Below are 14,652 nucleotides of genomic sequence, written 5' to 3'. Positions count from 1 at the left end.
GTTGAGTTTTTAAGCCAACTTTTTCCCTCTCCTGTTTCACTTTCATCAAGAGGCTTTTTAGCTCCTCTTTACTTTCTGCCATAAGGGTGGTGTCATCTGCATATCTGAGGTTATTGATATTTCTCCTGGCAATCTTGATTCCAGCTTGCGCTTCCTCCAGCTCAGTGTTTCTCATGAGGTACTCTGCATATAAGTTAAATAAGCAGGGTGACAATATACAGCCTTGACGTACTCCTTTTCCTACTTGGAACCAGTCTGTTGTTCCACGTCCAGTTCTAACTGTTGCTTCCTGACCTGCATACAGGTTTCTCAAGAGGCAGATCAGGTGGTCTGGTAAGCCCATCTCTTGTAGAATTTTCCAGTTTATTGTGATCCACACAAAGGCTTTGGCATAATCGATAAAGCAGAAATAAATGTTTTTCTGGAACTCTCTTGCTTTTTCCATGATCCAGCAGATGTTGGCAATTTGATCTCTGGTTCCTCTGCCTTTTCTAAAACCAGCTTGAAAATCTGGAAGTTCACGGTTCATGTATTGCTGAAGCCTGGCTTGGAGAATTTTAAGCATTACTTTACTCCTGAGTGAGATGAGTGCAATTGTGCGGTAGTTTGAGCATTCTTTGGCATTGCCTTTCTTTGGGATTGGAATGAAAATGGACCTTTTCCAGTCCTGTGGCCACTGCTGAGTTTTCCATATTTGCTGACATATTGAGTGCAGCACTTTCACAGCGTCATCTTTCAGGACTTGAAATAGCTCAACTGGAATTCCATCACCTCCACCAGCTTTTTTGTAGTGATGCTTCCTAAGGCCCACTTGACTTCACATTCCAGGATGTCTGGCTCCAGGTGAGTGATCACACCATCATGATTATCTGGGTCATGACGATCTTTTTTGTACAGTTCTTCTGTGTATTCTTGCCACCTCTTCTTAATATCTTCTGCTTCTGTTAGGTCCATACCATTTCTGTCCTTTATCAAGCCCATCTTTGCATGAAATGTTCCCTTGATATCTCTAGTTTTCTTGGAGAGATCTCTAATCTTTCCCATTCTATTGTTTCCCTCTATTTCTTTGCACTGATCGCTGAGGAAGTCTTTCTTATATCTCCTTGCTATTCTCTGGAACTCTGCATTCAAATGGGTGTATCTCCTTTTCTCTTTTGCTTCTCCTTTCACAGCTATATGTAAGGCCTCCTCAGACAGCCATTTTGCTTTTTTGCATTTCTTTTTCTTGGGGATGGTCCTGATTACTGTCTCCTGTACAACGTCACAAACCTCCATTCATAGTTCATCAGGTGCTCTGTCTATCAGATCTAGTGCCTTAAATCTATTTCTCACTTCCACTGTATAGTCATAAGGGATTTGATTTAGGTCATACCTGAATGGTCTAGTGGTTTTCTCCACTTTCTTCAATTTCAGTCTGAATTTGGCAGATTAGGATACTAGAGATCATTTGCCCAAGGTCACACAGCCATTAAGCTAGTTAAGATCCTAGATTTAAATCTGGACCTCCTTCTTTTCAAAGTGCAGTTTTTCCATGGCACATGTTATGTATATTATCCTACCTCCCCCCACCAAAAAAAGAAGGGAAAAAAAAGAAAATGGAAAAATCAAGAAAGATAATTTAAGGCTGGGTGGCTTGACATTTCAAAAGACAACTCCAAGGGAATCCCCTGGTGGTCTAGTGGTTAGCACTTCGCTCTGTCCCTGTCATAGGCCCAAGTTCAATCCCTAGTCAGGGACCTAAGATCCTGCAAGCCAAGTGGTGCGAAAGACAACCATGAAGGATTCAGAATGCCAAGTCTGATACTGTAACCACTAAAGCCATATCACCCCAGATTAGGTATGTTTTCCCCATCTTTTCTGACTGAGTACTTCTTTATGAACTGCAAACAGCAGTTCATAGTTTCTTCACTGGTTAGCATATATAAGATATACTGTATATATATATTAGCATACAAAATGTGTACAGCTGAGAAGATACTTTACTGTTTAGAAATTAACTGTCTCAAACTATCTGAACAAACTATCTGTAAAACTGGGAAAAATGAAAACTTCCTTGTAGTGCTGAGGTAAAGATTAAATATATAAAACTTCAGTTCAGTTCAGTTGCTCAGTCGTGTCCGACTCTGCAACCCCATGAATTGCAGCACGCCAGGCCTCCCTGTCCATCACCACCTCCCGGAGTTCATCTCATCCTCTGTCGTCCCCTTCTCCTCCTGCCCCCAATCCCTCCCAGCATCAGAGTCTTTTCCAATAAGTCAACTCTTCGCATGAGGTGGCCAAAGTACTGGAGTTTCAGCTTTAGCATCATTCCTTCCAAAGAACATCCAGGACTGATCTCCTTTAGAAGGGACTGGTTGGATCTCCTTGCAGTCCAAGGGACTCTCAAAAGTCTTCTCCAACACCACAGTTCAAAAGCATCAATTCTCTGGCGCTCAGCTTTCTTCACAGTCCAACTCTCACATCCATACATGACTACTGGAAAAACCACAGCCTTGACTAGATGGACCTTTGTTGGCAAAGTAATGTCTCTGCTTTTGAATATGCAGATATGCAGATGACACCACCCTTATGGCAGAAAGTGAAGAGGAACTAAAAAGCCTCTTGATGAAAGTGAAAGAGGAGAGTGAAAAAGTTGACTTAAAGCTCAACATTCAGAAAACAAAGATCATGGCATCTGGTCCCATCACTTCATGGCAAATAGATGGGGAAACAGTGTCAGATTTTTGGGGGGGGGCCTCCAAAATCACTGCAGGTGGTGATTGCAGCCATGAAATTAAAAGATGCTTACTCCTTGGAAGGAAAGTTATGACCAACCTAGTAAAACTTACCTGAGCTATATAAGGATTTCTTATTTTATCAGCTTCCTAACCTTTTTCAAAAATTGAGCCCTCTATTTTCACAGTTCAGGTGTTAAGAGTATGGACACCAAAGAATCACAAGAGTTCCTTTACTTTTGTATTTTCAAAATATACTTAGGAAAAAAAGTACTCAGGGATCATTTTAAGGAGAGGTTTAACTCAGCCTGAAGCTAAATATTTAAAATTTTAAATTAAAATTTTAATATTTAGTATATTAAAATTTTTTAAAAATATTTAATTTATTTGACTGTGCCAGGTCTTAGTTGCAGCATGCAAACTCTTAGTTGTGGCATGTGGGATCTGACCAGGGATCAAACTTGGGTCCCCTGCATCGGGAGCGCAGAGTCTTAGCTACTGGACCACCATGAACTCCTCCAGATGTGTTTTATTTTGGAAAATATATTCTCAAGACCACATGGTACACTGCATCTTTCAGAATCCAGGTTAAGATTCCCAGTTCCATTTTTTCTTCCTTCTCTTATAAACAAGCAGAAATAACCACATTAGCAGCTAAGATTCAGGAAATTGGGACACTCACAACTGATGGGATAATGTGTGGAAGTAGATGGATTAAAACTCATTAGGTAGGTGACCAAAGCAGTACTTGGCTATAATCAGGAAGGAATACTTAAACTAAATGGTCAAAGAAGTGAAAGCAAAAAGAGAGGAATTTGAAAGTGTGGGTCATATAAACAGAAGGAGGAGGATCTGGGGAGGTGGCCAGTGTGCATAATTACATCTTTTAAAAGCCAATCTATAATAGCGTTAGGTTAGGGCTTTCATTTCTGGATATAAAATGTATAAAAATATAAGTACTGGTTGAAATGTGAAGCTTGGTAAATTATTTGTTGGTAAAACATTTTTAAGTCCTTACGTAGAAAACATAGAATTGAAGAGCATTTAAAGTTTTATAGTAAAGAGCTTAGCTCTTAGAATTAATGAAATACAGTAACTGCACATAGGGGAGTCTGAAGTACATAAACATCACTCTCTTGAATAATCTTTAGTAGGGCAAGTTACTACCTTAAAGAACACTTAAAGGCAGCATCAGTATTCATTCATTATCCTCTCTTGACTGCCCTAGGGTACACAGTAGTCATCCAGTGAGGAAGCTCTAATGTTTGCTCCATGCTGTTACATTGATTACAATGGGTCTAACTTGGAAGTGTGCCACTGGATACAAAATGCAAGAAAAAGATTTTCAAGGGTTAATTAACACTGCTCTGAACTACAGATTTTTTTAACTATAAACTTTTTTAAACAAACATATTTAAAAACAAATGTATGCTAAAAAAATTACAGTGGGTTAGGAGAAAGTTGTTTAAACCATGATTCATATACGTTTTACAACTAATGTAAGGATATCTACAATCCACCCACATATATGTTGAGACATTTTAAAGAAGGGTAATTTGGTCCCCCAAATTAATGAAAACATCTATAAATATGATATTTATTTTACAACAGAATTTTGGAGCTACTCAATTAGTCCAATTACCATCTTATAGATAAAGAAATTAAGGCCCCAAGAGTGAAGTTACTTCCTAGGATCACAGAGCAAGTTAGAAGCAGATCCAGGACCAGAAATTCTGTCTGTTGACTCCTGGTTCACTGAACAAACATATTTTAAACAAAAGGTTTTTCAAACTAGAGCTTTTGTCTCACATGAAGTATTCTTTTTTTAAAAAAATATTTATTTATTTAGCTGTGCTGGGTCTTAGTTGCAGCATGTGGAATCTAGTTCCCTGACCAGAGATCAAACCCCAGCCCACTGCATTGGGGGCACAGAGTCTTTGCCACTGGACCACCAGGGAAGTCCTCACATTAAGTATTCTAAGTATATTTTAGTAACCATTAAGAGTATCAGACACTGGTCTGTCCATTACTGGATCAAAATTCTATCAATAGAGAAATCTAATATAAGTAAATGAAGATTAAGTACTCAGAGAAATTATGTAAGATTTAACAAGTCTATATTCTCTAATATGTATGTACAATAAAAGCTAGGCATAATTTTAATTTTAAACTAAAGGAAAGAAAGCAAAAATCTTTATTACTATTTTCTAAGCAGACTAGTGCTTTAATGTTAGAGTTAAATTTTAGTGTTGTAAAATTCAGCTACTATGTTGAAAACTTTTTGTCTTAAAGACTGTGTCAATTAAAGAGTAAATGTAGGAAAAAAAAAAAAAAGTGAATATAGTCTTGTTGTGCTGACCAATCTGAGATCCATCTTAAGAGGTAATCTGCTAAAAATAATGTTATTCAAATTCTATGTTATATGTTGTACCCATGAAAGCAAATTTTTATCACATCTGTCAGTACCTGGTAGGAATAAATTACTCGATCATAGTTCAAAGAAAAACACAATGTTCTCTAGAAACAATTTATGAAAAAGTCAGATCCATATTTCATAAGCACCACAAAAGCTCATCAGAGTAATAACCCTCCTTCTCCTGGGTGTTATCCTACCATCTGCTGCTCTATTACTTATCTTTATTTTGCAACTAATTAACAGCATAATCTTCTAAATTCAGCAAGTTAATTATCATTATTGTGGTCTTTGCAGCATCATCAGTCCTTGTGAAATCTTGCTCCCCACCCCCAGAGAACATATGAAAATGAAGTAGGTTGGGAGAGAGTCTGTTTTGTTGGAGTGGGCTCATTTGGTGTTTGCTGATTAGCTTGGCATGCAGAGGGAGGTCAGAAGAATTCTGCTGAACATGAGACTCCATGCAGGGCCCAACTAAGTTAATGTAGGTTTCTGAACATTTGCCAAGATGCCCTCTGTCAGCTCTCAGTAGAAACCCCCTGCATAAGACCTACCAGCTACCCACTGCGTGCAAAGATATCTCTCAGTTTGTCACACAAGTCTTAAAGAAATGATTCTGGGGAATACAACTTAAATACTTAACTAAATCTTCTTAAATGAAATTCCTGGATGGTTAACATTTTTTTATTCAGATGAGTTACTTTTGATTACAAATATTACATAGGAAATTTGTTTTTTTTAGAAGAGTAACACAGGTAGCAAATATCTATGGTTTAATGTGCTTAATGACAAACAAAACCCCTCAACTATATCTACATTTGGTGAGAGCCAGTGAAATTTTGTAGAAAACAGTAGATCCCAGGAATTTTCCTAGAATATTAAAAAATACTAGGTAATCTTTTATTTATGGACCCCCCCCATACATTTTTACTTAAACTAAGTTTTCACTTTTCCAAAGACTTAAAAGTTCTTAAAAAACAAAACAAGCACAACTTGTCCTGAAAGAATTTCTTCATAAAAAAAGAAAGATCTTCTTTAAATATTTGTAACAAACACAATGCATATAAATCTTCCAGTAAGCACTGGGCACATGAAAACCAGGCCACCGCAAAAGCATCCTTGGCTATCTTAGGATACAAATAAGTTTCTCTTCAGCTACAGTGTACTACTTATTGTTCTGTGTTCCAATGGTGCCATTTCTCATACATTATTTTTTAACCACATTTTAGCAGAGTTACTATTGTTGTACTACTTAACATTAACAGACTGTGACCACAAAGGTCAAATAAATCCTTAACAGAGATGCAAAATCAAACAGGGAGGATGTTTAAATATTTTCAGAGTTGAAAACAACAAAGCAAAATCCAATTGAAGCAGTGAAAGAAGAAATTATAATGTTTGCTGGGGGGCTTCAGACTGGTAAAAAGTCAGAAAAATTATTTAACATATAACATGAATCTAGGGGATGTGAGCTGGGGACCATTCATTTGGAGAGAATGGAGTTCAGAGTTCTATCACTGACAGAGAAAAGAATCCAATCCCATGATCATTTATCTGATCATTAAAAAACCTCTGTGCACTAGGATATGAACCTAGTCTCAACTTGCTCCCATTAGAATCATACAATTATTTATTTAGTAAATCTTTTTAGCCCCCTGATGCTTAATAAAATAAGAAAATCAATGACACTGACATTTTAATTCAAGTTTAGAAACAATCAAACCAAACCAATCAAAGTTCTACCAACAGAAGAATGGATAAAGAAATTGTGGTATACTCACAGCAAACTACTCAGCAATAGAAAGAAACTACAATACACACAACAACATGGATAAGTTTCACAGACATATACTTAGCTGAACGCAAGAGTATATATTGATTTTATTTACATTGCTGTTGATAAATATTAACAGCTGGGGGAGATGGACTGAGGGAAGGGACATAAAGAAACGTGGGTAGATGTTAATGTTCTATACCATAATAGAGGTGAGTTACATGAACTGCACTCAAATTGCACAGTATAAATTGGTCCGTTTCAATCTATGTAAATTTTACATTTAAGAAAGGCTTATTAAAAAATAATTCAGTGAGGGTAAGGAGTGGTCTGAGGAAGAACAACAGTTACACTGCTAATAATTGAAGCTGGGTGATGAGTACATGGGGATTCATTACAAAATCTTATTTACTTTGTATAGAATACTTGAAATCTTCCATAACAAAAAGCTTAAAAACAAGGAGGGGGGAGGCTAATTTCTGAATCTTTTCATTTAATTAAAAAATAGGACAATCTTATTTACTATCCCAATTTAAACAGGTAATCACCTAAATATGGCTATTTTATATGTTAGCAATATCTTACTAAGAAATTTAATTGGACTGTTAAATTTAAGTGACGCAATTTGTGACTCCCCATGCAATTTGGGGGGCCTTCAACCTATCACTGTGTTTCATACATAAACATGTGAAATACAGCTTTGGTACTTTTCAGTGTACAAGCGTACAAACTATTTTTATTCTTACTAATTAAATTTCTCAAGTTTATTCAGTTATTCAGGGAAGCTTACTAGTTTCTATCTTATAGCCAAAAGTATTTCTTTAAATCTGATCTGTTCTTTACCAACTGTGGAGGGAAAAGTCCACTGAATATGTAAAAGTATTCTGAGATGCAGAGAACAACAGGATCTCTAACTTCTATTCTCTTCTACACAGTTCTCACTAATTCAATTTTTCATTATACTAGTTACATTAAGTAGGAAGTGTAAAACACATTCCCAGTGAAGGCCTTCTGCTATCAGGTGAAAAAGATTCATCTTAGTTAGTTCCATGGCTTTGACCTAAACATGGTGTCACATGAAAAATTCTCCTCTTGGATTTTCAAGTTTTTTCACTATCATCAATAACCAGCTAATTTTAATACTCTTCAACCAACTATTATTTATTCAGACAGTATATAAGTTTTACTATTAAAAAAAAAGTTCTCACATACCAAATTCAGACTAATTATTTGCATTAATGGAGAATAGCAGTAAAAAATTTAAAGCCTTGCAATAATACATAATGGTTTTTATGGGTACAAATTTATAATGTCAGTGTAGTGCCTAGCATATAACAAACAAATAATAGGTGTCTAACAACTATCGATTGATTTTAGTTAAAAATTAGCTCTAAAGTGCGTTAAATTGTAGAAGGGAGGATTATTTTGATTTAAAAGAAAATTACCCCACTGATCCTCCCACTCATAGCAGCAGCTTCAGGTCATCTACTAAGATGATTAGCAAGTGAGAAAGATTTGAGGCTAAGAAAGACCCCAGGAATCAAAGTTTAATCCCTTTATTTTACAGATGAGGAAAATGAGTCTCAGAAAAATTAAAGTGGCTTGTTTGGGGGTAGTGAACAGAAGAATTATGAGTAAAATGAAAATATGTCTTCTGCTTCCTAGTCTATAGTTTACCCCTTAACACTGATTTCTTAGTGCCTGAAACATAAGTCAAAAATATGGTTTTCCTTTATATATACTGTTTACTAACCTGTACACTATTTCAGAATTTTTTCTTAATACTGTTCTATTCATTTGTATGACTGTTTAAAGTCATTCATTATGTCAGTGCTGCCTTCATTACTTCTAGTGGCAGCTGCAATATCCCTAGCCTCCAGCAGGAGGAGTTTGCCTAAAATACCACATCAAACATCAGAGAAACCAATGATAAAAACTAGAACTTTACTCCCAATTGATTTATTTGCTTTCAAGTACCAGTACCCTATCACTATGCTAATTAAAACTTTCCTTTTCCAAACTTTCTGGTGCCCCTATAATGTAATACAGCCCACAAATTTATAAAATTTGATCTAAATTGTACATCTGAAGTGGGCTTTAATTGGAAAAGCTAATTCAAAACAGGGTCAAGATATGTACAGAACAAACAAAATCTTGCTTACCATTTTTGCTTCTGACTGCACTGGTTGAGGAGAGGAAGGACCTGGAATTCCTGGAACACTAGGCACCATGGTGACTGGTCGAACAAGCTATCAGAAGATATTGAAAAATAATTACTAGAGAATATATTCAAAATGAGATTTGTACTTTATCTGCAAAATGGCTGCTATAACAACTTACATAATAAGTATATATTAATATGTATATGACAATATATTATACATTAACAGAAAGTATATATTGTGTTGGCCAAAAAGTTCCTTCTGTTTTTAAAGTAAAAATAAGACACATTTTTCATTTTCATCAAGAACTGTACTGAACAACATATTCACTGTTTTGTTCCACTACCTTCTGCCATTTTTCAGACAAGTTAATGATTCTGTCTTCTCAAAACTTTTTTATCTTTTTGAGCAAAGAACTGTTCTAGGTTCCCGTTATAATTTGTTTAAAAAATGGAATGGTTTCATTACCTTTCTAATCACATGTAGAAATAACAGTCAAGAAGGTTTTTTTCACTTCACTTACATGGAACCCAAATATCAAAATGATGATTAATCAAGCTGGTACAAATGATTTTCAGTGCTTGATTTGGATATTTTGAGTATGTCAGCTATCAAACTCATGATAAAAGATTGAGTGTTCTTAATTAATGCCTCGATTTGATCACTATCAATTTCAACAGGACTACCCAACCATGGGGCATCGTCCAGCAAGAAATCTCCAGCACGAACTTCACAAACCACTTTTGACACGTTCTATCAGACACAGCACCTTCTTCATTTACTACACAAGTCTTTTTGCATTTCAATTGCGTTTTTACCTTTCTTGAAATAATAAAGCAGAAATGTGTTGAAAATGTTGCTTTTTCTTTCATCTTCAATATTAAAATGGCTATAAATAATTCACTGATTACAATTTTTTTTTTTACACTGATATGACAGCTGTCACAATACAATCTAACAAAATTGTTTCAAATGAAATTAAAGACAACTGAGTGCCACTAGAGCCATCTTATGGGGAGGGACTGAATGAACTTTTTGGCCAACCCAATATATTACTATTTATATTGTTAATATAAATATAATCATTGATAAAATTATTTGAGACTGCAGAATCAGAAAAATGTATCTGAACCCTTAATGATCTTAATCCTGATTTATCCTTCAAAAATTGTCAATTTTTCTGAGACATTCATTTTTAATCTTCAATTTTCATAATTTACTTTTTTAATAATTTCTTCTTATAGAAATGAATAATATTCAGAGTGATGCAAAATTTCTCACAGACCTGTCACACCCCCATTTTGAATGAGAAAGAATGTTAAAACTTGTATAACTAGGCATAAAAAGTAATTTCAACAATGAACTTTGCTTTTCTAAAATATATACATATGAACTATGCTTTTCTAAAATATATACATATAAAATTTATAAATATATATACATGAAAGTTCTTTAATACATTAAATAAAGCATAATGACAAAGGAGAACCTGATCACCTCTAGTAATTTCACTAATAATACTACTTAACAGATTTTCCATCGTCTTTTGCCTTCTTTTAAAAGAACGTAATATCAACACTGAATGATTAGTTATTGTATACTAAATTATATCTCTTTCATTTCAGTTTCTCTCACTGCAGTTACATTTAGCAGGATACCATATAAACCCAGATACAAGAATGTTTCCCCATCAAAAATATCCGGAGAAAAGAGAGAGTAGTCACCTTATATTTGAGTCCTTATAAAACTCTCAAATAATGCATTTTGAACTACAAAGTTCCATTTGAAGACAACACATTACCTTGATTTTGTGGAAATATCTGAAATATTACAATCAATGCTAATTTTGGATACTTACAAAGGTCACTTTAGTTAATAAAGTAAGTATTTAATATTAATTTTAGTTAATATTCATGAGAATATAATCTCACCAAAAGTGTTCTGAGGATATAATCTCACCAAAAGTGTAAGGAGGATTTTAAAAATAATTTTTAAAAATTATACAATAAATGATTACATTGTACTGACCAGAAATATCTACAAGGTGAAAAAGAGAGACTGTATTTTTGAGTATTAGGACTTAATGTAAGATTTCCAGGATTTTAATAGTAGATTCAAAAAGTGTTACACTGAAATTATCTAGATGAGGATGAAAATAATGTGTTTTGGAAAACTTTGTGAGGTTCCTTAAAAAGTGGTTCTAATGACAAAAACTTGAATATTAAAGACACATTTGAAGATTCTGTTATTTTATGAAATGTGAGAATAGAAAAAAAGCATTATTTATAATGTATTATTCCAAAGAATGTGCCTTTAAATACTAAGTTACTGAATAGTATAAGTAGATATTTAACTACTATGTCTTTCAACATTTATATAATTAACATGCCCCTCAAAAAACTTCTTTTTGATCTTCTCATTAGGAAAAATGGGAGCTATCTATTGTCCATTCTAGTAGACCATTTAGATTTTCACATGCTTGGGACAGCAAAGGAATTCCATAAACCCCAACATGACCATAGAAGTTCAGAATGCTATTATAAACAATTTCTCTAATAATCAAAATAACATAGAGTTACCTGATAAATGTTCCAGTATAAATATCTTCTTACAAAATAGAGATCTATGTTAATATTTTTTTTAATACATTTATTTTTATTTGTTTGGCTGTGCTGGGTCTTGGTTGCGGTACATGCAATCTTTGATCTTTGTTGAGGCACATGGGATCTAGTTCCCTAACCAGGGATTGAACCCGGGCCCACTGTATTGTGAGCGCAGAGTCTTAGCCACTGCACCACCAGGGAAGTCCCCTATGTTAATATATGAATTCTACAAATCTAGCAAATTGAAATGGGTTGAATAAGGAATTAGTTTTTTTTTTTAAATTCAACCTTACGTTTATTTTTTTAATTTATTTTTTAATTGAAGGATAATTGCTTTACAGAATTTTGCTGGTTTCTGCCAAACAGCAACATAAATCAGTCATAGGTATACATATGTCCTCTCCCTCTTGAACCTTAGGAATTAGTTCTTAATACTAAAAATAAAAGGGAAACAATTAAGATTTTGAGGATTGAAAAATGTTATTTATCCAGTTATGTTTGCCTCGAAAGAATTATGCTATCAGTAAATATTACTTAACACTAAGTATTTTGTTGAATTCAGTTTCATAAACTAATCAAGCAGCCCCAAGTGTATTTTCTGATTATAAAGATCAGTTTTCTATAAAGAAAATATTAAATAGTCTAAAAACTTACTGGGACTGCAGCTGGAACATGCACATTAGAACTTGTGATTGATGCAGGAATCGCAACAGGCATGGTTTGTCCATTAGGAAGATGTAACAGAAGAGGAAATGGGCCTGGTACAGGACTAAGGAAAACAAAAGAAAGGCAATTAGAAAAAAGAAATCCGTATCAATGATGTCTAAAAAATACAAAAGTATTTTTACTATTATAATTTAAAAATAAATTTTCTGGAGACATCTAAAAAATTAATAAACAAAACAGAAGAGAAACAGAGAACAGACAGGTGGTTGCCAGAGGCAAGGGAATGGAGGGATGAGAGAAATTAAGAGGTACAAACTTCCAGTTGCAAAGTAAATGAGTCACAGGAATGAATTCACAGTGTGAAGAATATAATCATTAATAATGTAATATCATCCCTGTATGGTAACAAAGGTGGTCAGAAGATACTAACTTATAGTTGGAAGACACATAAGTATTGGGATGTAATGTGTATGTGTGTGGTGTGCTCAGTCATGTCTGACTCTTTGCAACTCCATGGACTACAGCTGCTTGCCAGGCTCCTCTGTCCATGGAATTTTCCAGGCAAGAATCCTGGAGTGGGTTTCCACTTCCTTCTCCAGAGGATCTTCCTGGCCCAAGGATCGAACCAGCATCTCTTATGTCTCCTGCACTGGCAGGTGGGTTCTCCACCATTATCGCCACTTGGGAAGCCCTAAGCGTTCACTGTGTATCTCAATAAAACTGGAAGAAAAAAAAACGAACAAGAGGTCCAGCCCAAGGAAAATGCCCATGTGACAGATACAAACTTGATACCATTTCTTATAAAATGAACAAAATACCCACAAAAAATCATACATGGTGTATATATGCTGCTCAAGTAATTAAACCAACATTTCTGAACCACTGCAAAGCACATTGTAAAATTTAATTAGTTTTAATTGCATCTTAAATGCACAATGTATGCAAGCAGTGTAGAAAAAAAAGAAAAAAAATGGGGAAAGCTACGAATTTACTTAGAGAACAAACTGCAATATATTAACTGAGAAAAATTCTTATCAGAAAGCTCTTGAGAGCTCCCTGTAAAAACTGAAAGAAATGTTTTGTGTCAGTCGCTCAGCTGAGTCTTACTCTTTGCAACACCATGGACAATAGCCTGCCAGGCTCCACTGTCCATGGGATTCCTCCAGGCAAGAATACTGGAGTGGGTAGCCATTCCCTTCTCCAGGAGATCTTCCTGACCCAGGGATCAAAGCCGGGTCTCCCACAGTGCAGGCACATTCTTTACCATCTGAGCCACCAGGGAAGCCCTGAAAGAAATGTTATCTAGTGATAAAGATAATCTTATGTGTTTTGTGTAAAATAGCATGAAAATAAGAGACCATCTTAAAATCACAATCTGTGTTAATTTGTCTTTAAAATTAAGCTCTGTATATGTTTTCTAATGTGTTAGAAAACATTCATATTAAAAAAAAAATTACCCAAGTATTTTTTCCAAAAATAAAAGCATGCAAAAATGATTAACACACACACAAAACTAAGGCCACAATTAGAATAATTAAATGTCTTAGGAAAACCATGAAAACAAAAACTTTACAATTCATAAAATTCAATGACTGGCCCAAATGACTTACACAATTGGCCTGTTGGAGGACGGTGCCTGGGTGATTACAGTACTTGACGTTGGTGAAGGTACTGCCTGCTGAATAATGACACTTGAGTCAGAACTTGTAAGCAGCACATTGGGAACTTGTAAAGATGCTGGACGAACGATAGCTGATGTAGGCTGTGCAGTTTGTGCCAATGGTACTTCCTATTTAATAATGAGATGGAGAAACAATGAAATTTAAAAATCCAAGTCAATTCATGTACCTTAATGAATAGAATGACATGTCTTAAAAAAAACCCACAAACTTAGTACTTAGTATCACCCCAAAATATATTAATATTTATTTAAAGTTAATTATGAGAAAATTGTTTCAAATGCAGTGTTAATATTTTAATTTTAAAAACATCTGAGTGGTTTTTTCAGTACAACTTGTTTTACCATCAATCTAGAAATAACTTAGGCTGGGCAACTTGGTTATATAACTCCATGAGAGTTCTAGTAAAAAATAAAACTACAATTCCATTCTCATGGAAGTATAGAACTTAAAATCCAGATGGGACTTCCTTGTCCTACTCCATCATTATATTGTATAAAGAAGAAGTAGGTCCAGGAGACTCTTTTATAGTTGATATCAATTCAATAATAGAAATGTTAAAATTTTTTTTTAAGTAATACAAATGTTTGCCAATTTCAGGTAACTATCTCTATATTACCAATAATTTCTCAGTATCAAAA

At 34.6% G+C, this 14,652-nt stretch overlaps 1 protein-coding gene across 2 annotated transcripts in view; it reads right to left on the bottom strand.

The window, feature by feature from the left end:
- Window positions 1-14,652, bottom strand: part of ATF2 (activating transcription factor 2) — a 94,174-nt gene that overhangs the window by 37,474 nt on the left and 42,048 nt on the right. For both annotated transcript variants that reach the window (XM_052658831.1, XM_052658823.1), the window contains exons 8-10: window positions 13,943-14,121; window positions 12,321-12,435; window positions 9,064-9,150 (exon numbers count right to left, since the gene is read on the bottom strand). In XM_052658831.1, coding sequence (XP_052514791.1) covers window positions 9,064-9,150; window positions 12,321-12,435; window positions 13,943-14,121 — 381 coding nt within the window. The remainder of the gene's footprint in view (window positions 1-9,063; window positions 9,151-12,320; window positions 12,436-13,942; window positions 14,122-14,652) is intronic.

This window comes from Budorcas taxicolor, chromosome 2 (genome assembly GCF_023091745.1).
Source record: "Budorcas taxicolor isolate Tak-1 chromosome 2, Takin1.1, whole genome shotgun sequence".
Lineage (NCBI taxonomy): Eukaryota > Metazoa > Chordata > Mammalia > Artiodactyla > Bovidae > Budorcas > Budorcas taxicolor.
The sequence above is the reverse complement of the archived record's forward strand: the minus strand, read 5'-3'. Positions and strand labels throughout refer to the sequence as shown.